The 23,266-nt window shown below is 39.6% G+C and overlaps 1 protein-coding gene across 22 annotated transcripts in view; it reads right to left on the reverse strand.

Annotated features, from left to right (window-relative positions):
• EPB41L3 (erythrocyte membrane protein band 4.1 like 3) overlaps positions 1-23,266 on the reverse strand; it is a 237,465-nt gene that overhangs the window by 24,641 nt on the left and 189,558 nt on the right. For 17 of the 22 annotated variants that reach the window (XM_087438856.1, XM_087438851.1, XM_087438852.1 and 14 more), the window contains 7 exons: positions 19,238-19,313; positions 17,150-17,368; positions 16,701-16,788; positions 11,133-11,285; positions 7,626-7,723; positions 6,743-6,918; positions 3,496-3,716 (listed from right to left, as the gene is read on the reverse strand). In XM_087438856.1, coding sequence (XP_087294982.1) covers positions 3,496-3,716; positions 6,743-6,918; positions 7,626-7,723; positions 11,133-11,285; positions 16,701-16,788; positions 17,150-17,368; positions 19,238-19,313 — 1,031 coding nt within the window. The remainder of the gene's footprint in view (positions 1-3,495; positions 3,717-6,742; positions 6,919-7,625; positions 7,724-11,132; positions 11,286-16,700; positions 16,789-17,149; positions 17,369-19,237; positions 19,314-23,266) is intronic. The other 5 variants (XM_087438860.1, XM_087438848.1, XM_087438866.1 and 2 more) reach the window with 1 other exon arrangement.

Genomic DNA, 23,266 nt, shown 5'->3' on the forward strand with positions numbered 1-23,266 from the left:
CCCATCTGTTACTATAGTTCAAGCGAGTAAAAATAAAAATGAATCCAAATTTTGATTATTTAAAAAAACCTCTAGGGGCCAGCCTGGTGGCGCAAGCGGTTAAGTGCATGCGCTCCGCTGCAGCGGCCCTGGGTTCGCCGGTTCGGATCCTGGCCGTGCACCGATGCGCCGCTTGTTAAGCCATGCTGTGGCGGCATCCCATTATAAAGTAGAGGAAGATGGGCACGGATGTTAGCCCAGAGCCAGTCTTCCTCAGCAAAAAAAAAAAAAAAAAAAAAAGGAGGATTGGCATTGGATGTTAGCTCAGGGCTGGTCCTCCTCCCCCCCCAAAAAAAACCTCTAGCATTACCTTTCCTTGGTTAGTCATTTACATCCAAAATAGGTGGGTTTCCAAATCAAGAAGTTTCTGGCCCCTCTCCTACGTGATGAGCAGTTCTGACTGGGGAATTCAACAGCTAGCATCTTAGAAACCCTGACTCTCCACAAAGAACTGAGGTTCCATCAAAAACTTGTTTTCTATTTTGGCTCCTCTGTCCATGATGTAAATGGAACTTAAACTCAAATAAGTGGTTTTAACAAGCTAACTAGCCAAAAAGAATGTATTTTTTTGTGATATGGTTCATAAGCATTTACTTTGTATTATTTGTGACTCACAAATAATAGAAAGATACCATTTCCCAGCCTTCTGGTTTTTCTCAGCAGATGAATGGTATGTCAACTCCCCTGATTTGAGTCCTTAAGAGAAAGGCAGGCATCCCAACAAAAGTGCTCCCACTGAGGTCAGGCTTCTGCAGGGAAAGGGAGGCTCTTTACATTTTCTCTGGCCCTGGCAGCCTCAATGACCACAGCCCGTTTCCTCTGCAAGTGGTAGAGGGCTACTGAGCAAAGAGGGGTAGAAGGTAAGCAAGCCAACTCCAAACACGACCTGGCACAGCACAGAAGCTGCTACGGCCCGGGGAGTCCAAGACAAAGCCACATAGAGCCTGAAGATCATTAGACTTCTGCTGCTCTCTGTGACACTGTGTGTGTGTGTGTGTGTGTGTGTGTACACATGCGTGTTTTGCCTAGGGACCTGATAGCATGGAAATTACCCGGCCTGCTTCGTGCTGGTGCTCTAATCTTGACTTGGTAAATTTAGAGACAGAGTAAGAAAATGCACAAATAAAATTATATCTATAAAATTATATCATGGATATATTAGAATTTAGAAGTGTCTCTTTTTAGCATTAGACAAGTATGTCTTTCCTAGTACTCACACTTGACATTAAACAACTTGTTTTAAACAAGACCCTGCATATACTCATTCAACTGAGACTCATGTAAAAGTTACAAGCTGACTCCCGCATGCGGACAGTCATTCCCCAGGGGCGGAAGGCTGGCCAGCCACCTGGGGTGATCATCAGCCTGGGAAACACACCTCCTCGCGAAGCAGTCTAGGGGACCAGCCTTTTAAGAACTATTTTCAGTAATACATTTTTATTTTGGTTAAAAAATGAGTACCCTTGGGGCCGGCCCGGTGGCGCAAGCGGTTAAGTGTGCATGCTAGCTGTGGCGGCCCGGGGTTCGCCGGATTGGATCCCAGGTGCGCACCGACGCACCGCTTGGCAAGCCACGCTGTGGCGTCCCATATAAAGTGGAGGAAGATGGGCACGGATGTTAGCCCAGGGCCAGTCCTCCTCAGCAAAAAAAAAAAAAGAAAGGAGGATTGGCAGATGTTAGCACAGGGCTGATCTTCCTCACACACACAAAAAAATGAGTCCCTTCTACGATACTTTTTGAAGATGGAGAAGAATAAAATTAAGTTTTAATCCTCCATGCTGCTTATTAAAATGGTTTTTAAAAGACAGCCTTGCACTTTGGGAAATGAAGACAGCCATGCACCTACTTAAGGACCAGGTCTCGGCCACAGTCTTTCTGAAGGCATTTGAGCCAAAGTGCCACCTTCTCAGTCACTCGCTCTATGAGAGTCACAGTTTTCTTTGTTTATTTTCCCATGGCATAAATGGCACAAAGTGATGAGAGCTTACTGCTACATTTTACGTAAACAAATTGGCGGTCTTTTAAAAATCAAAAAAATTGAGACAGCCTAGATCTATTTTTGGAGCAAACTAAAAGTCATTTACTTTTTTATGTGCCATTTAATTATATTTACACATCCACGAGAATCATATGTCGGCATGCGAGATTTCAAGAAATCATGGAACACATTTGCTTTTCAGGTATATTATCTTCTTTTCATGTCCCATTTAAAACCTTCCTTCACATAATTGAAAAGGAAGAGTGTGAAAACAAAATTCAGAACAAAGCATATTTTAATGGCAAAAGTGATCCAAATATTCTTGCTGTCATTTCCTATCCTGTTTTTATTTTTGTGTTTGGCAAATAAATAATCTTATCCTAAAAAAAAAGAAGATGGATTGAGTCATTTGGAATATTCTAACAACTACAACAATGATACGTTTGTTGATCTACCCATTTAGAAGTCACTGTGAAATTCCTGCCAAGAGGAGCATTTTTCTGTAGAGCCATAAGTGGTGAGTCTCTACCATATAAATCTATATTTGAAGAGCCCATGTGCAAAAAAGAACTTTTGAATCAAACTTATGCAAGTATCAACAGAACCTGTAAGTTTTACAGCATTTTTATTCTGCTATTTCCTTTCACTCTGTACTCTGTATATTCGAGGAGCCCCTCCGTTTTTCCGTTATTATGTATAAACCTCCTGATGAGTTTTCTGACTTTTAGGGAGCGGCTCTGCTATGTACAAAATCCAGAACCAGATGCAGATTGTCTACTTGTTTGACTTTTGAGTTATTTTTCTGAAAAGTTGCATTATAGTGCTGGATCACCATAAACATAATGTTTAAAAAGGAATTTGAGTTTTTGGTGAAATGAAGTCACAAAATTTAATGCATAAAACACCTTGGAGAAACTGCTGCCAAACTCACTTTCCATCTTCCCTTGCAACCTTCAGCCTCAACAGCCCCTTTTAAAACACGGCCACTTGCTACTTTCATGATTCGATTATAATCCTAAGACTGACAGAGGAGACCATGTGTAAGTACACAGGCTGTGGTCACTCAGTTACCGCAGTCAGAAGAATGGCAATGTAATTACTGTATTTCTAAAAAAACATACAGTATGTGGGCAGGAGAATGGGGCCAGAAACAAGGAAAATATCTTTAGCGACAGTTCTGAAATGTGAGACCAAACAGAAAAGTATAGTACGCCACTGAATGTATTTTTAAGATATATAGACAGGACAGCTGTTGAAAGTCTTCCACAGCACATCAGTTGTTAAAATAAAAATTTTCAAAAAGTTAAGAAGGAATTTTTCAGAGGAAAATAATAATTTAAAACTTGACAATACAAATGTGACTAATGCTGAATATGAATTAGCCTAAGTCTTAACACATTCCTGGTTTATATCCTCAGAATGATTTAGCAGTTCTTAACAGTCTGAGCCAGCTCCAGGAGGCAGCCTAGGAGATGTACCTTTCCCTCCTGCCGGACTGCTGCGACGGGCGTGGCCTCCTCCGCCTGCTTCCGTCTGTCCTCCTCCTCACCGCGCTCCTCCTCGGACTTTTTCTCCGGAGTCACAGTGGTGATCAAGTTCGTCTGAGAGATGCCCTTTGTTGTGGCGTACTGGCCAGTACCAACCTCTGCAGCAGACACAGAATCCTTCATGTATATTTCATGGTTTTCATTCACTGACGCTAAAAGCAAATATAATTGGAGAAATAAATTCTGAAATAGTTAAATCAGAAGACAGATGACCACCACCAATTGCCCCATTATGGGAAAAAATACCCCCACACAATACCAGGTTTGTCTTCAAAAGACAAGCCAGCAATGCAGGTACCTCCATCTAAGCACCACCATAGATTCATCTTTCTGTATCATCTACACCAATGTTTTACAGGGATTTGGACGCTCATCTTTTGAAGCCAGCAGAATCACTTTCATCCATTCTTCGACTCTCTGGTGAGGATGTGCGGGGGTGGATGCGGTGGAAGGATGCTGAGCCTGTTACCCCCGGAGAAACTGGCCGGGCACGAGCACCAGGCACCGAGTGGCAAGTCCCATGACCGATGGCAGTATCTGCAGTAGACAACTGCTCTAGGGCCCTTGACTTTGAACATGTTTGGAAGTGCTATTCACCAAGGAGCACTGAAATGTTTTTTAATTATTATTGTTACTATTATTAATGGTTGAAAAGTCTATCACTCCTACAGTACAAAAGCCCCATGGGTAATAATGAAAATTTACCATCTTGGTAGAGATTATAAAATTCAGATGGCTAATCTGTTCAGCTGAAGTGCAGAAACGTTTTAATTTCTACACTTTAATTTAAACAGACTACCATGATATGCACACATTCATTCATCTCTAATATTTTTGGAAAACAAGACAGATGTTGCTAATGAAATTCATGCAAAAGCAAAGCATGCAAACATAAGAGAGATGACATAGCCTTTCATCCCAGCTAAAATGTCTTAGTGAAAGAGATGCTTAATTCAGTCATATTTTTAAAATTTGATACTCAGTTTAGGTTTTTGATGTCATGAAATTTACTGAAACTTATAAATGCTGCTTTTCAAATACACAGTAGTTATCACAAGCAAAATATAATTTGCTTTCATATTTTAAAAAGTTTAAAACATAAATGTAAGAAAAGATTCTGAAATCCTATTAATTTCACTAAAATACCTTCACTAAGATATTTTATATTTTCTTATACTGATGAAAAAGCTCATATGAGACAGTTTATTAATGGGCCAATTAGGCTGTTCTACATAAGATGCAACCTTGCAGACAGCAGTTTCTATTCCAGCATGCAGCCGCGGCCCCGCTGAGCAGCACACAAAACATACTAGAACTGGCAGGACCCCAGAGTGTGAGACAACACATACTAACATCACTTTTGGGCAAGGAGGAAGAGACAGCATGATATTAGTACACTGATTTCACAACTGTCTTCTGTCTTCTCAGCAACCATCATGACACAAAATGTCATGAGGAAAACAACATTAACAACAAATGTATTCCCTTGGATACACATCACTGAACAAAGTAGATGATATTCTGGGAGAAAAGGTGTGATCCTACAAAAGTCCCTCCAATACTGGCTCACAGAATACACAGATAGTTTAAAGAGATTCTCTAAGGAGAAAGAAGAGTATACGAAACAGCACCGAAGGAAAAGCTTGAATTTTAACATGGATATTTCAAACCTTAATTCAACTCGAAACAGTCCTAATAAACATTTTACTCCAAAAGTCTGGCTCTAAGTTAGATATTCTGAAAACAGGAAACTCTTAGAAGATATAGAATGGTAATTAACTCCTAGGCCAGCTCACAAAAGCCTAAATGGTAATTATCAATGTAATTATTGAGATAATTATAATTACATCTATAACAAGAGTGCTTGCACTTATGTCTTGTTCACTCTTCGCAAGAACCCTGTCAGAAGTGGCCTGACTCCCATTTACAGGTGATGACTAAAATGGAGACCTGGAGAGTTCAGATCATTCACCAACCACTAGACAGACAGAGGGCCTGGACTTCAGTCTGGATTTTTCTACATGAGGTAAGCGTTCTTTCCACTTCACTAGTAACATACGTGATATAGCACTAATGACACAATTTTGACTTCTTCTATAAACTGTTTAGGAAGTATCCCTTTAGGAAAATAGTCTTTTAAATCAGGGGATTCAGGGAGAACGTCGCCCCACCAACTACACTGGGGGATGGTGAACAGGCACAGGGGGACCGAGACTCTGCAGCAAGCAGTGGCAGAAAAGGCAAGGAGGAAGGTGATCCCAGGCACTTGTAACTTTATTTTTATTTATGTTTTTCCTTATTATTAAAATCGTACACACATGTTAGAAACTTCTAACTCTTTTTATGTGCACAGAATAGGTCTCCTATAAAAAGCTCATCTCCAGGTGCCCCGAATTAGAAGACAGAGGCCTGGCCCTGGCTCAGCCTCTGCGTTAGGTGTTACCACAGCTGCCACGTCTTACAGCAGAAAGCACAGCCGCACGTAACTATAGACAGCCGTACAAAACTTGACACAAATCAGAACTCACTATTACGTCATTCCTTAAAAATGCTGTTTAAGTGATTCTCTCCCTGTTTTACTCACACATTTGACAAAAGCAGAGAACATTACATAGCAATGCTCTCCCAGGCCATCTGGTATAGTAATTAACACTAACCAGGAAGATTTCACTTAGAGCCCTTTTCTCTGTTATTTAAATGTCATTCTTTCTATCAGCTATTATTCACTAATAAGTCACATTTTGTTCATAAAAATTTTTTAGAAACAGAGAATTTAACTTGCAGTTTTCTGTCTGAAACAAATCATCTCAAACAAACCTGATAATCATTTAGAATGCACTGGAAAAAGAACTAAATTACTTATAAAGTATGTGACTACTCAGAATGAGAGCATCTTTCTTCGAATGCAGGGTGCTGACTTATAAAAGCTGCACTCTCCATGCCCTAAGTCCTGCTCTTCTATGTAAGTTTATATCAGTCTCCTAGCAACAGACTTCAGACTCACACAGGCACTCATTGTTTGACGGTGGGCAGCTAAAGCTTGCCATGCAGCCACAGACCAACAAGTGCTTTTCATTTCATACTGTACAAGAGGATCTGTGTTTATCGAGAGCTCAGGACGGTTTCATACTGTCAGGCAGCCACCGGAGATCATTAAGGGCCAGTAAGCGATGCCTACCTCCATCCAGGCTTCGAGACATGGTGTAACGTTTGCTGGACGAGCGTTCAAAGTAAGGGGCTGGACGATCTATCAACGCACTGGCTCTTCTTGTTTGGGCCTGTGTTCTGCCACTGTAACGAAACTTGGAACCCAAGGTAAGGAATTTCTTTGGAGGTGCTTCTGGTAACAACAGTCTAAAGATAGTAAAGGAAAAAACACCAGAAAGATTAAGTCATATATTAAGAATGCTCTTAACTTTTTACTCTGTTCTGAAAGGGAAAGTGCATGCGTGCTAAAGGTTTAACACCCAGACTGCAATTAAATGAATCGGATTTTATAAGGAAAAATAAATCACTTCACACAGTACATATCAACTAGGGATGCTGTAGAGTCGCTACAGGCAAAACGGGAGTTGGGTTGCCCAAGACGACTTTAACATCCCACGCAACTGGAGAGCCTATGGTTTTACAAACCCAAAGAGCAATTAATTAGGTGATGTTAGTGAAGAAGAACCATGATAGTTTGTTATTTTGTAGACACAAATCTGATGGCTCTGGTACTGTATGTGAGCAAAGGAGTCTAGGGTATGGAGAAATTACTGAAATAGTAAGGAACAGATGGGACACTTAAAGTGGACATCCTGTAAAAATAATGAAAAGACACTAAAGATAATAAAGAAAGGGGAGATGGGGCAGATAAGTATAAGACAAATTAAGGAAAATCCTTCAAATTTAGTCAGAAATTCTTTTAGGATTTCTTGTCAAGAAATCTGGTGATAGTAAACTTGAAAGAATAGAAAGGATATGCCTCTACATTCTTCTTCCCAATAACCTTTTCCAGTATAAGTGATTCCAACCACTCTAATTCTTCCTTAGGAAAGAACAAAATGATTTTTACCTACCTGAAAAATGTATGGTGTTCAACACACACTTTCCATAAACGCTTGGCAGCTCGATGGTTTGGCAGCTTAAACCCAATGGTGCTTTCAAATTGCTCAAACTAAATTTAAAAAACATATTGAAGAATAAAATCAAGTTTGGAATTAGAAATAACACAAAAGCAAATAATTTACAAAATCATAATACCACACACAAATTTTTTCTTTATTCACTAAATCAATTGCTATATGCAGAATTCATGCTACATACATTCATTCATCAAAAAAACCCTCCTTATATTTCTCTCCTTAAAATGCTGCAGGTATAGATAACTGCATTATATATGTAGTAAATGTTTTATGTAGAAGTATGGATCTTACGAAAACTAAATGCAAATAAGGAAGATATTTGGATTCCTTCCAGAAACCAATTTCTCATTTTTAAGCCTTATTTTCATGGACTCTCCATGACATCATGACTTCAACTGGAATATACAGAAATGAACAAAAGGTTTATAGTCTACAGCACTCTCAGGATGACATTTTCTCCTAGCATCGTCAGGAAACATGCATACCTCCCAGGTGTTTGATGACTTGGTACAGATATTGCTGGTTTTATTCGTGCACTCTAATATGGATTATCATGTTAAATGTTAACATTTCTTGATGTAAGATCAGAGATTGGGAAAACACATTTTCATATTTTTCAGCACATGTAGTTCAGATGATATGCTATCAGTCATTTTATTTTTCAAGGTGAAATATCTGATTTCCTGAGTAATATTTTAATATTATTATTGCAGATACTCAATAATTTTTTATTTTCTGAAGACAGTATGCAGCAGGCCACCAGAGGGCAAGCATCTTAAACAATAAAGGCTTTCCAAAGGAGCACAAAACCACCAGACTACTGATATAATCAATAGCAAAAGTAATTTATGTGGCAAAGAACTAAAAGGAGGGGTCCTATGCATGGAATATGAGATATAATTATGCTTGACCTCTGTTCTTGTTTGTTGAGTGGAACTGGGAAATATATCACAGGTTGCTCTAACTGCAATTGGCTTTCCCAATTTCTTACTCACTCTGATATTCACGTGCAGTGGTGGTCATACAAATCACCACTGTCCAAAGGACCCAGTCAATAGACAAGCCAGACTACAATGGATCTTGACTGAACCATCCTCCATTGATTCATCCTGCATCTACTATGTCCTACACACTACGCTAAGGCCAGGGGTTTTAAAGAGGAGTCAACTGGCTCTGCTGCAAGAAGCTGGGAAGATTCTCTTACTGCTATCCTCCTTAGCACAAGGATGACAGAGACCCATGCATGTTTGGAATGTTTATCTTCCTCTGCTTTGTATCCATTTCTTTCAACCTCCTCAGAGCCTTTGTGCCACCAATAATTTCTTCTCAGCCTATAAATATGATCGTAAAAAAAGGGAAAAAATTTTCTTTGAGCCTGCTTCTGCCTGCATCAGAACCCTCTCCCTCCTCACTGCTGAATACCGCTAAGGAGAAGCCCTAGCTACTTCACTCCTTGCCTCACTGCAACCTGGCAGGTGCTCCCACCTTCCTAACTGCTCACGTCACAAAGTGAGCAAACTGTCAAAGCCGACGCACTGTCAGTTCTCATTCCCAGTGCCGTCTCTGCAGCCTTTGGCAGTGCTGGTTAACCACAGCCCCTGATGCTCATCTCTTTGTCAACCTTGACTGCTTTTGTCCCTTCTTTTCTTTCTCTGGGTGTTTTTCTTAATCTCCCTATGTTCCTCTTCCGCCTACCTCTCCCTCAAAAAGGGGTGTTACCTGGAGTTTTTGTTTTAGAGACTCTTTCTTTCTCTAACTTCCTTTGTTCTTTGGGAAATTTATTCCATGCCTAAGGCCTTGAATAAAATGTATATAGTGGATGACTCTGTTCAAGTCTTATATTTATTACTATGCAAGAATCACCCTCTGAAAATCTGTCCCAAAGGACTTTCAGTATTTTCTTCTGCAATTCTCACCCCCTTCCTCTCATGTTTAATAATATCATCTCCATCAACTTCTCTCATGCAAACTGAAAACCTCTGATTATCCTGGGCTCTTTCCTCTTTTGATCCTTCCCCACCCTGTCTCCAGGACCTATTGTCTGCCTCTGAAATCTTAATTTGCCCCCTCTGTTCTAGTCCCACAGCCTCTGCCCTAGTTTAGATCTTATCACATCACATCACTAAGCAGCTGAATTTTATTAAGAAACTCATCATTCCAAAATAGTCAGTTAGTTGTCACGTCCTAATTTAAAAGCTTCCATGGCTCACTATTGTCTCCCGATGCATTTCTCCAACATTCCCTTCTCTCATAACAATGCTCATTCCATGTCTGTGGAATATCATCACATTTGTATCATGATGTTATAACTCTTAAAGTGCATGAGTCTGTTTCTCTGCTAAACAGAAAGTCACTTAAGGACAGAACAAGGAAATATTGATCTTTCTATTTCCAGTGCCAGTGTGGTACCTGACAATAAATAGATGCTCACTTCATATATGTTTAATGAATCCAAATGAATATATATTGCTTATAAGTTTAACATGTAACCTGTAGGAAATATTAAAAAATTACTGCAATTTCAGGTATTTACATGAAAAATTTATGAATTATTTCAGTTTTCATAGACAAGTATGATTTTATATTTACACTAAACATGACTGCTTGCCTTACAGTCTAATATTTTAATTGCATTTTCCACCAGTGGAGAGGTTGATTTTGAAGATAAGAGATAATTCTACATTGTACCAGAAAATGTTCAGAGGAAATAAATGAGCTGCAATCTTAGAGCTTTGACTGCCTCCATTATATTAACCATACTAATTAAAAATTGCAAGTATTCATTAATTATCTATTAAGCAGATAATAGCAGATATTTACTACCTATTATGTACGAAGCACTAAGAAGGATATAAATATAAGCTGATCATGGATGCTATTACCCAAGGAATAAGGATTAGTTAACGATTATGATTCTTTCCTTAGCCTCTCTGATTAAAAAAAGAATGTGGAAATATATTTACATAATTTACACCCAGTGTCCCTGAGTCTGATCTTTCTTGTAACTTGATGCACACTCTCTCTAAGCTATTCACTTTAGGATGCTATCAGACTCTGAGGGCAGAGAGAGAACATGGAGACCTAAAAACAGGACAGTTGGGAAAAAATCGATTCTTTAGTCACAAAGAGGTTTAATGACTAAGAGTTTCCTTTATACCACAGCTTGATACATACAAAATATTATTCATGAATCTGGATTTTACATTAAAATGTATTTGAAAAAGACCTTTCAATTAATGTACATAGTGGGAAAAATTGGAATAAAATAATAAAAAAAGAGAACATTTTATTTATTACTGTTTATTGGACAAACCTACAATAAATTCTCTTAGGCCTCTAGACATAACTTACCATTCAGAACTTGTGAGCAGACAATTTAAATGCTTGTTTCCTGTCTGGTACCTTTCTTCCCAATGCACATGCAAATTTAGGTCTACTTACCTCTCCCGGCCGGATCTTAATGTAAAAGTTGTTCCGTTTGTATGAAATTTTTAGAACCTTAGGCCAGGCAAATCTGTTTATTCGTAGTCGGTCACGATATATCAACAGACCACTTGCGCAAACTCCTAGCATAATTTCTACTCCTTCAGAATCCTGGAAAATAGCAGCAGAAAACAACAGTGAAGACCTGTACCTATCTCACTTGTTTCCACCAAGAGCTGGGTATGACGTTTAAGCCCCCATGACAGAGCCTATAATTGACTACCTGTAGCTCTAATTTAAACATGAAAAATACCGAAGCCATTTTTAAACATTACCACTAAATAATAGCCTTCGAATGACGACACTTATCACTATGATGATTTGTTAGAGTAAGATCTGCCCACTCAGGTATTGCAGACATACGATGTCAACACTGCACATGGAGAAGGCCACCCAGATGAGGCTGTGTTAACAACAGCACAGTTCTCATTTATTGAGTGCCAGGCACTGCTCTGCACTTTACTTATATTAACTCTTTTACTTTTCACTAGGATATTTTGAGATAGTTGCTATTATTATTCCCATTTTACAGATGATGAAACCGAGGCAGGGAGAGGTTAAGTGTCTGTCCTAGTTGACTGTGGGCAGCCTGGTTCCCAAGGCAGCACTCTTAACTAATACGTATACTAACAGAGGGGCCCTGTCCTTTCCTACAAGTGTTTTGGGGTTTGTTACTTGAAAATAAGCCTTGATCTTTTCTCTATACTATTATTGTCAGAATAAAATTTAAATATAAATAGTTGTTTTTAAATGTCTTTTTTTTTTTTTTTTCTGTGAGGAAGATCAGCCCTGAGCTAACATCCATGCCAATCCTCCTCTTTTTGCTGAGGAAGACTGGCTCTGAGCTAACATCTATTGCTAATCCTCCTCGTTTTTTTTCCCCAAAGCCCCAGTAGATAGTTGTATGTCATAGTTGCACATCCTTCTAGTTGCTGTATGTGGGACGCGGCCTCAGCAGGGCCGGAGAAGCAGTGAGTCGGTGCGTGCCTGGGACCCGAACCCAGGCCGCCAGCAGCGGAGCGCGTGCACCCAACCCCTAAGCCACGGGGCCGGCCCTAAATAGTTGTTTTTAAAGTATGAACGTACTTCCCCAAAAGGCCTCCAACACAAGCACACTGCCCAGTGGTAACCACTGCACAATATGGGTCACACACAACTACAAAGACATTTTATACATGTGTAGGGTTTAGTCTTTTTGATCAAAAGTGGGATCATGCTATATTTGCACCTGTTTTTGCTCTTTGCACATTTCATCTTTAGGTCATTTCCTAGGGACGCATGATGCCCAGAGGTCCCTAGGTCATAAGAGACGTTACAAAAAGCTTAGGAGACCTACAATGTGCAGTCTATGCCCCCTCAATGTTGCGTTCGGGTAAAATGAATGTCTGTAGTGGCCCTGAGTGGAGTAAAAACCAAGGACAGAAGGCAGGACCGTGTGTGAGGCACAGTCTCCACCCCCTCGTCTCCCTGGTTCTTGGAAGCAGGGGGCACACGGAGGCGAAGCTGAGGCCCCCCACCACGTTCATCCACAGGGCTGTCCTGGCTGTGAGTCAGTGTGCAGCACCAGCAGAGAGAGGGGGCAAAATGGAAGAATCCAAACAGCAGATTCCGACTCATGCATATGGTGGGAATTAACTTCCTAAATCCTGCCAGTGCAAGGCACAAGATGAACATTTCCAGAATCAAAAATAAATATTTTGGTCTATCTCTGGGAAATATAAGTTTACAAATGCAAACTAATTAGTTTAAAATGAAATATTTTACCTTGGTAAAGTATCACTCCATTAAATTTGAAATTATAGGAGTGGAAATATTTGATGGCAGGATTTTACAACATAGTAAAATTTGAAGAAAACTCAAAGACGAGAAAGTGCCCACACTTATCAAGGGCTTTAATTTGCAAGCGGAATTTAAAGAGCTATAGCCTGATGCTGACAAGTAGCTGGCATTATTGATCCTTTAGAACCAGCCAATCTGCTCGCACAACCTCAGAGGTGACCACCTCGTACCATACGCAGATATGCAGGCAGGAGGAGGACTGTTTGAATAACTGCTCTTTGATTCACTTTCTTTTTGATAAATAAAGAACATAAGTTTAGGAAATATGCCTTTGACCTAAAGAGAGAAAAGGACATTTAAAACCTTTTTCATTATTTTCTCTATTTTTAAATCACCCATGTGTCTGAATCCTAAGAAAACAGACTCCCTTCATGGGGAAGATCAGGAAGGCTCCTTAGATCCCCGCCTTCCTGTCTGACATACACTTTTCTGTGTCCCTACCTCATCCCATCATCTTTGGCACGACCCGAGCAGACGGTGCTGCCACAGACTCCCACTCCTCCCTCTCCTCCTCGAGACTGTCAGCTGGTGGAGGGCAGGAGCTCTGTTAACCTCTGTAACCCCAGGGTCAGCACAGTGCCTACCCAGCGTGTCTTAAGCTGTTACAAGTTTGTTGAAAGAAAAGGCAGATGAAGAAAGAAAAGGTCAGGAATAAGTGGGGTTTTAAATTGGATGAACACCTCCATTTCATTAATTGCACAGCAACAGAGAAATGATGCTTTTGATACCAAATTTTCTGTCGTGGCCCACAGTATTAAGGTTAGTTTGATAAATGTTTTGTATTGAAAGCTACACAGCAGTTTTTCTGGGGGACGTGTGTTTCCCTGTCAACAAACACATTTCATGCTCCCTTTAGCATGGAGTACTGAAGGAACACCTGGATGGTCTCAGTCTATCACGATTAAAATAAACAAGTATACTATTCCCTTAATTTAAAATCACTGTTTAAACTTTGCCATCCTTCAGTATCACTTGGTCCATGGGATATCCGAGATGGATTTATATCTACATTTTTGAAACTTATATGAAATAAATGACCCTGATACAACCTATTCAGACTGACGTTAAATGATAAGCAGAGACGGTCTTCAAGTATTTAGAATAGGTTTTCCAAAACAAGAGACCATTATCTAATACGACTATTTATTCTTTATACAGATTTGGAATCCAAGGTTACAATTCAGAATTTCTAAATGGGTCCAAATGCTCAGGGCCTTTCATGTCATCAATAGAAGAGAAGCATCTCATTTATAACTGGAAATCAGCTCTAATTTAATTCAGTCAATTTCCTTCTTGAAATGATGGAGTGCGACTGCATGAGAAAATGGAGTCCATAACCAAATCATTTGTTATACTTGAATATTCAGATGAAATCCTATAACAAGCTGCATTTGCATTTTCTTAATTCTATCTTTTTTAATTGGCATAATTCAAATCATATTACTGAATGAAAAAGCAGCTATTTTAATTCAGTAGCTATAGCTATGTTAAGTGATTTTATTTTTACTGATAGGAACACTGACACATCCTGAGTTGCACTTCCCTAAATGTACGCCCTAATCTCTTATTTACTTATTTTTCCTGGGCAGTCAGTGAATCATCATGAGTAATGTAACTCAAAAATAGCTTTTGAGGGCCGGCCCGGTGGCTTAGTGGTTAAGTGTGCGCGCTCCGCTGCTGGCGGCCCGGGTTCGGATCCTGGGCGCCCACCAACGCACCGCTTCTCCGGCCATGCTGAGGCCACATCCCACATACAGCAACTAGAAGGATGTGCGACTATGACATACAACTATCTACTGGGGCTCTGGGGGGGAAAATAAAAGGAGGAGGATTGGCAATAGATGTTAGCTCAGAGCCGGTCTTCCTCAGCACAAAAAGAGGAGGATTTAGCATGGATGTTAGCTCAGGGCTGATCTTCCTCACAAAAAAAAAAAAGGCTTTTGATTCACTCAAATTTTCAGGCTGCCTTCATTTTCTTCTCGTTTCTTTATTTTCTGGCCACCTAGGGACAAACTCCAAGAGAAAAAACAATCTTAGTGTGTGTCCTCATGTTCTTTTAAAATCCTCATCCTGTCTTATACCTGACATAAAATATGAAACATCTTTGTTATCTAAGTGCAAAATAAGTGAAAAAACATAATAATGAATTGGCAAGCAAATAGAGCTACACCTGCTATTCTAATTACACACAAACGTCACAGAGCTTGTCATTTAGTGTAGCAGCACCCTCTGGGATGAGCCCAGCCAAGTCCCAGAGACGCTGCTAGTGCTCAGGCAGTACTCATCCTGTGTGAGGTAGAAAATGGTCCACAGACATAACCAATCAGACATGCATCTGTTTGATGACCACCACTGTCTTACCCAAATTCACTGTGGATTAATGCCGACCAGGGAGCAGCTCCACATGCAGCATCAACAGAACCTACAGATCACAGATTTCCTACCCTTGGGGCCTCAGAGTGGAGAGAGGTTTGCTTGAATAGAGCCAGCTGAAACTCTCTTCATTTCCTGGACCCAAACTTGACTGTGTAAGATACTCACTTGCCTGGAAGCCTGTTAACTGCACATTCTTGCGAGTCCCAGACTGTGAAACTGGTAACTGTTCTGTTGGAAGTAAAATGCATATTCCCACAGAGGAGCCCCGTTACCTCGTCAGCACAAAACAGAATAAACTGCCCTCGAACTTCAAACACTGATCTTTTTAACGCTGCTGAAGTACCAGAATCCATCCCTAAGATCCTAACAAATATCGTATGTTTTGATGATAACAGTTTGCACAAAAGCTTGTCTGTGCTCCCACAGTACTTTTATCCACAGCTGTTCAAGTAACAGACTCACAGTCCACATGCTCATTCTCTCACTGCTGAAAAATACAGAGATTCTGGAAAAAGTAGGACGTGGAGTAAAAGCTGCTCTATGTATCCTCACAACCTCAATCTTCCCACAGTCCAATTCCAACTTCTTTCTTCTCAAGACTCTATAGCCAACATATAGCTTTAACATTTTACCAATTACCTATAGGGAAGAAATCCTCAGACTGGGTGGTTAATTTTAGTTGAACTTCAAAATAATAACCTTATTTCAAAGTGCTGATTATTTGTCAGAGTACCCAAACTTTAGAGAAAGAATTATTTAAATTTGACATGAATATACTGAGTCCCTGGTGGGTGTCAGAGCAGGGGCATAAACAGTTCTTGGTACATAACAGACGTGACACTTGGCTCTTGAACAATCAGCCAAGTTTAGACAGGCAGACAGGAAGGAGCAGGGCAAAGACGGAGATACTCAGGGAAAAGGCTGGGACAGGGACTGGCAGGAGCAAAGGACACATGTCGGCACAAAGTGGGAGATACAGCCGTGATGGGGAAGGTGGAGTGGGCTGAGAGCTCGCTGTGTGAAGACAAATCTCTAACTGAATCAACAGGCAATTGGTGGCTTTGCCTACTGGGCTTTCAGTTGGCTGAGGCCAGGAGCAGCGTGAGTCTGAGCCAAGCAGAGCGAACCCCTCAAAAGAATATCAGAGAGCTAAACCCGTTCCATCACTGAGCAGGCCTTAAAAGGCAAACAAACTTGAATCTCCCAAGTTTTCATTTACACGAACTGAAGCAAAAAGCACCAGCTTATAACAATAACAACACTGAATTAAAGAAAATTAAATAGAAAGTTCGTAGTTTAAAAAATGCATACCTTGGCATGATGTAAATCTACCCCATACATGGATAGTTTTTTGGCATTTTCCAAGAAATGCATCTCTGCTTCTGCTGGCGTCATTCCTCTGACAAGGAAAAGAAAAGCATTACAATGCTGCTTCGCTTCTGCCTGGCGGGGCTGTGACATTTCCCACTTAGCTTCCTTGCTGTCTACTAAGCAAGCCCCCAGAGAGGCACCAGCAGATTTGTGCTCTGAGGAGGGGAAAGAAGTAAAAAGCAAAATGGCTTTTAAAGAGAACATCATAAATAGACGTTCTCAGTGAGAATGTAACTATCCCAGAATGCTACCAAGTACCGACCCCCACTCTGCTCAAGTCCCATCCACAATGTGCTGAAATTAATCCTGGGGAAAGTGGGTAGTATAAGGGATGCTCACTCATTCAGGCACAACTTAAATGGAATGCTCCCAGGGTGTTTGCCACTAACCTGTGGCTCTTGTGCAGTTCAATCACTTTATCTTCCAGCTCTTTAGTGTGGTTTGGTGCAAAGCGGAACTCACTAATGTAATCATTCCCACATTCATCTGGGTCATAGTCTCCAAGTTCTGACTGGACAGTGTAGGAGCCCAGCAGTGCCAGGGTGACAAAGGAGCAGGGCAGCCTTCCAGACACAATGTCATCTCGCAACTGTAAGCAGAGGTAGTACCTTCCAGGAGTCAAAAGGACAAAGCAAAAAGCCGGCATTAGGATACATGAAAAGGAGACCACTCAGTACCAATCGTGTTGTATGCAATTTCTCCCTGTCAAATAATCTTACTAGGACAAATTTTCTTGCATCTATATTTTGATCTAGATATAAGGAGAAAATACTTGGCTACAAAATACAATACTTAAGAGCATCTAGAAACAACTCAATGTTCATTCTAAAATAGGGTTTTATTAATAAAGCACAGAGTAAAAGAATTCTAAAGACATATTCCTCTACCATCTTTTAAAATAATGTTTGAAGTCAAATGAATAGTCCCCAACACACTCCCTAAAATCTCTGGTCGGGGGAATTATAACATAAACATAGTGCTCTTAAATATAATTATTAGGTCCCAACTGGCTGTAAGGATATCTAGATTAAAGGTTCAGCCATATGACCAGGACAGACATCAGGTAACGGAAGAGCTGCGCCATCGTTAACTCTGCTCTCAGGTCCCTGTACGCCCGACGAGAAGGTCTCTATAGTCACGGATAACTTCTGTTTCAAGTTCTCATTGTTTTATTTAGATAACTTCTTATAATCCAACTGACATGAAGACTAACTTTGAAGAATTACTACAGAAGACTCCAAGGTAAGTGTTAACACTGATGAGCTTTAACAACGCCTTTCACAGCCCAGTGTGTATGGGTATAGTAACAACATACACCTCGTAGCCGTCATATAAGAGATGAATTGTTAACCTGTTGAAGCTGAGGGCTACAATAAAGTCTTAAGGTCCCCCCCAAATGTGATTTTAAGCTGATGATACAATCAAACTCCATGTAATTCAGATACAAAAATTTCTATACATTTCACAGGTTGTACAAACATTACACAAATAGATTGAAAGGAACCATGCACTGAAGGTCAAATCCAGGTATACACAGGCTCTATAACCATAAATTAGCCATGATTAAACAGTTCTTCAGAACTACTAAACAGTGTCTTGAAGTAAGAAATTATAAATTTTGTTTCAGTTAATGCAAACATAAAAGAAATTCTCTGGAACTAGTTTTTACCCTTCTCCTAATATGCCTGGTGAAATTATTTTTAATCATAACAAGTGACTGAAACTTTTTCTGAAAAGCCCCCCAAGAAGGATGTGAGGCTTACACACTGCACAATATCACTCTGATTGGCTATAAACTTACTACAAAACACAGTCAGAGTCAGGGGTTCCAGAGCAGAATGCAGAGAAGCCTGGACGACACATATCAAACCCACGATGGCTGCATAAAGAGATCCTTCTCACACTCAAAGCTCAGCCACCATGCTAGAACATCCTTATGTTAGATTCCCTTCTTAATGTCTTCTTTCCCAAACGTCAATTAATCCACATAGGGCATGGAAAGCAAACTCTTACATGGATATGTGTTTACGTGTATCTGTCTGTGCACATGGACGTGTATGTGATTTTTTTAAACAGCTGTCATGTGTCAGATTGGTGATATAAAAGGTATAAGCAACCAAAGACACATTTTCACTCTAAGTTTTAAAGCAGGAGCACTAAGAACGGCTATATCATTTAAGGCTGGATTCCACCCAATGTGGCTGTGGTGGGTGAGTGACAGCATCTCAGTCCTGCGTGTTTCCCACCAGGGTCAGGGAGAGGGAAGTATTAGCTTAGCACCAAAGATGCAACTGTGAACAGAGATGATCTAGCAAATCTTCTCATCAGATGTTTGCTCGCATTCAGCGGCTTTTTGTGTGCCATCTCAGTGTGGATGACCATAAGGTTACCAGATGTAAATAGCTCTTCTCTGGAGAACTTAAGAGAAGCACAACTCTCCCAAACGCCTGCCTTTTTCACAGCCAGCTTTCAAATACCTGGTGATATCTTCAGAGAGCTGGGCGGGGTCTGGTGGGTAAAATTTCACATTAAATGAAAAGTGCCAAGCACCATCTGCAGAGATGAGAGAAAAATTAGAATAAAGTCTCAGAAAATCCCTTGATACTTACTATTCTAATCGATAGCTAGAACTGCCTTAATTCCAAGTCCTAACACCCAGGCAACTTTTGATCATTAAAGGAAAACAGGGAAGCCTCCATTAAATGCAATCCACAGAGAAGCTGAAACTTCTCCCCAATCAAATACTTTACTGGAGCTTCTAACTAGCAAGGGAATTGACTAAACTTCCTCTCTTTCTCAGGGACAAAGGTAAGCCTTCGAAAGAGGGGAAACAAGTGAACGACGCTCAATGTACTCCCCAATCGATCAGCCCTCCATTGGACAAGTCTGGCGGCGACTGGGTCTCCTGCTGTGAAGTCCTGGACGGCTCACACACCAGCATCACAGACACAGTCCCGTCCCCCTCGTCCTTTCTGCTTTGTTGGTACAGTCGAATCCCATCACAACACACGTCGAGGCACTGTTCAGACATGTTTATTTTATAGGAAAGGTCTGTTGTAGTGAATAAGAAGTGAGCTGCTCTATGGGCTGAAAATTCTTTTCTTACTTGAGGAAATTTCTGATTAAAGAGATACCTGAATGTATTTACTGTGCTTTATCAAATCCACACCTCCTTATCAGCCCATGACGAGGACGGGTCCTCTGTACACACTGCCATTCTCCATCCTGTGGCACCTCCTTATGGCCGTTCCAGCAGAGTCAGCCTGAGGTCAACTCCCAGGCACCTACTCTGACTGTCCACACATACACTTGAAGCCTTATTAAGCTCTCCATTTTATTAATACTATCCATAATCGTGTATGGTTTATCATTATAAACATGAAAAAACAAACTTTTCTTCTTTTCTACATTTACTCTTTCTCTACATAACCCTCCTTTAATTTGTATTCATCTTGTGCTTTTCTTCTGGCCTTCCAATGCAGTAATTTACTGAGGTCCATGTGTCCCTTCTCTGGGACAGTGTATACTTGTTCCCTCCATCCAATAGCCACAGTGAAGGGCCACAGAGTAGGCCTGCTTGTATTCTGAATGGGCCACTGGAAACATCCCCCTACTCTCCCTGGCTTCTGTCCTGGAAGCCTGTCATCTATGCCACTCGCCACAGCCATGGTCTTCCTTTCACTCTGTGATTCTGTGACCTCATAGTCCAGCTCTCAAGCTTCATATATCTCCTAAGACTTCCAAACACTCCCCATTAAAGACTTCTGGAAACTCCCTTTTATCCCTGACCCCTTCCCAAACATTCAGAAAAAAGGGACAGTATTTTAAGTCCTTTCCAGCTCCTTTCTTTGCATTATTCTCTTGCATATGTGGCAAATACTTAGCTGCACAGGCTCTCTATACTTCTGTCATAAATGACACAGTCCATTTATTAATTCTAATTTATTCTTGACACCCCCTTCATATTACACTTGAGGTTCCCCACGGCAGAGACACTAGCTGAGGTGCCTTATAACAGACTTGGCAGAGGACCAGGTATTACTGGGTACTTAATATCACTTTTAAACCACTCAGAAAATATTACTGACCATGGGCTTTAAGAATTATAAGCCATAAAATATCTTTCAATCAAATATATTTCTAGTGATTATTTTCCCCACTGTTCTCAAAAAAAGTCCTTTTGTTATTCTAAAAAGAGTCTGATTTGGTTTTCCTTTCCTGTTGACTCCTATGCACTTTCTGCTAAAATGGATCCCCCTTCAATGCTTGCCAGTGGTGAGGTTCATCAATGAGAGCTGGCTTTCCCCCAAGCAACTGGAATTAAAACTAATGGATTAGTTACGGGAAATGGATTTACTGCTCTTTTATAATTTTTATCCACTTTAAAGTATGCCTTGAATCCAATGACTAGTTTATCAATGTAATTAAACAATCTCATAATAAATTCAGGGTAAAGGTTCTAAGTTGGAAACTAAGAAGTAATAAAAGTGTAAGAAAGATTTTTCAATGCAAAAATCCTCATTCCAGGAAAGTGAGTTTCAAACTATAATGGGCCTAGGAAGCATCTGAGGTGCTTGTTAAAAGCTCTACCCAGAGATTTTTATTCCAGAGATTTGGAATATGGGCCAGGAACTTGTGGTTTTAATAAATCCCCTTGTGGTTCTAACGTAAGTAGGCTTGGAGACCACACTTTGAAAATCACTAATCCTAAGAAATCTACTTTCCTAAAGTTATAACCCAAACAACCACAAGGTTTTGCAGGACATTATTTTGAAACAGTGGGAAAGTTTAAGGAAACTATAATCTATAACCCTAATCAAGAAAAAAAATCCAGTTAAATAAGGCATAAAGCTTGAAATTAATGAGAGAGGCAGATTAAAGGTCAAATACATATCCCTGTAAAGAATATGGTAGAAACAAATCAACCAGGAGGATGTGATTATGCAGTGAATGGGCTTGCAAGCCTGTATCTGCTCAGATGATAGCCCTGGTTATAAAGAGGAAATGAAACAGCTTGAATGCCTTAAAATGATATTCCTATAATGTTGATATAGAATTTTAAATCACAAATTTATGATAAATAGAAAATTGTGAAACTGAAGAGAGCTCATTCTTATGAAAAAATTCTAATTTTATTCTTCTACGTCTGCCAAATCTTAAAATTTCTAAATATACTGCATTTATAGCATAAAATTATTATATATCACATACTTTGTCATGAAATTACTATACTATAAATATACTACATTTATATCACAAAATATAGAATATTTAGAAATTTTAAGATCTGATATGCATAAAAGATGACTAGAATTAGAATTTTTTCATAAGAACAAACTCTTCAGTTTCAGAATTTTCTGTTTCTCATAAATTTGTGACTTAAGATCTTTATCAGCTTGATTGTCATGCTCTTGAAGATCTCATTCTAGAGACACACGATGGACCTACAGCATAAAAAGGATGGAAACATCCTTTTATTGTTTATATTTAGGACGAAGAGGTGATGGTACAATAATTACACTAGATATGGTAATACTTCTTTGCCATGGCAGAAGGTAAATTTTGTGGGCATTTTGGTGCATGGGAAACAATAAGGAATACAGATAAAAATATCAAATTTCATTAAAAAAATACTAATTTTCCTTGTTTCCTCCTTTATCTGAAAGATTGTCACTCAGTTTTCTTTATGTTGTAGTCAAAACATCGCCAATCAACATGATGAAAATATCCTTCACATCTCATGTTCTCATTGTCCCCTGAGCATTCTTCTCTTAGGAAGGTAGGAGACAGGATAAATGGGAAGTTTAGGAAAAAAAGAATTCCATTAACAATAGAAAAGAAAATTGACTGTCTATACAGCCTTTCTTGTAACAGTATTACGACTTATCCTTGAACATTTAATATATTTTCAAAGTGCTTTTCAATTATAAATTACCCAAGTACAAAACAGTATTTTGTTAATTAGCTGAATACAGAGAACTTTATGCACACAAAATGTTAGGATATATATTCAGCATATCTGCTTTTAATAACTCCATAAACAGATTCTCAGAACATACTCATCATCTTACACCTTGTATTAGAACTCTCTGGAACAAAAGGAGGGAAGAGTTTTCACCTCCTTATCATAACCGTGGCTGTCCCTGACTTCAATCCCAACTTATTTCTATCAAACTACTTCATTATCAAGTTTCTGGTTAGTGAATACACCAAATTTCTCTCAAAAACATGGTAAAGATGTTTTAGTTGTATGAATAATCAGCAGACTCTCTAATATCTAGAAGTATAGTGACCTTTTTTCTTCTTTTGGGATATTATTTAGCATTAAACCATTTCAAACTGCTCACTACTAATTTCCCTTATTAGTACCTGGGGTCTTGAGATATCTCAGCACATTCAAAGGCACTAGAAAGATCTGCTCTCTCTTTTAATAGTAAACTGCTGAAAACTTTAATGGAAATGATGTTCTTATTAATAAACTGGTCTTAAATTTATTCTTTAACTAG

This window comes from Ceratotherium simum, chromosome 14, assembly GCF_057802395.1.
Source record: "Ceratotherium simum simum isolate JZ-2026a chromosome 14, ASM5780239v1, whole genome shotgun sequence".
NCBI lineage: Eukaryota > Metazoa > Chordata > Mammalia > Perissodactyla > Rhinocerotidae > Ceratotherium > Ceratotherium simum.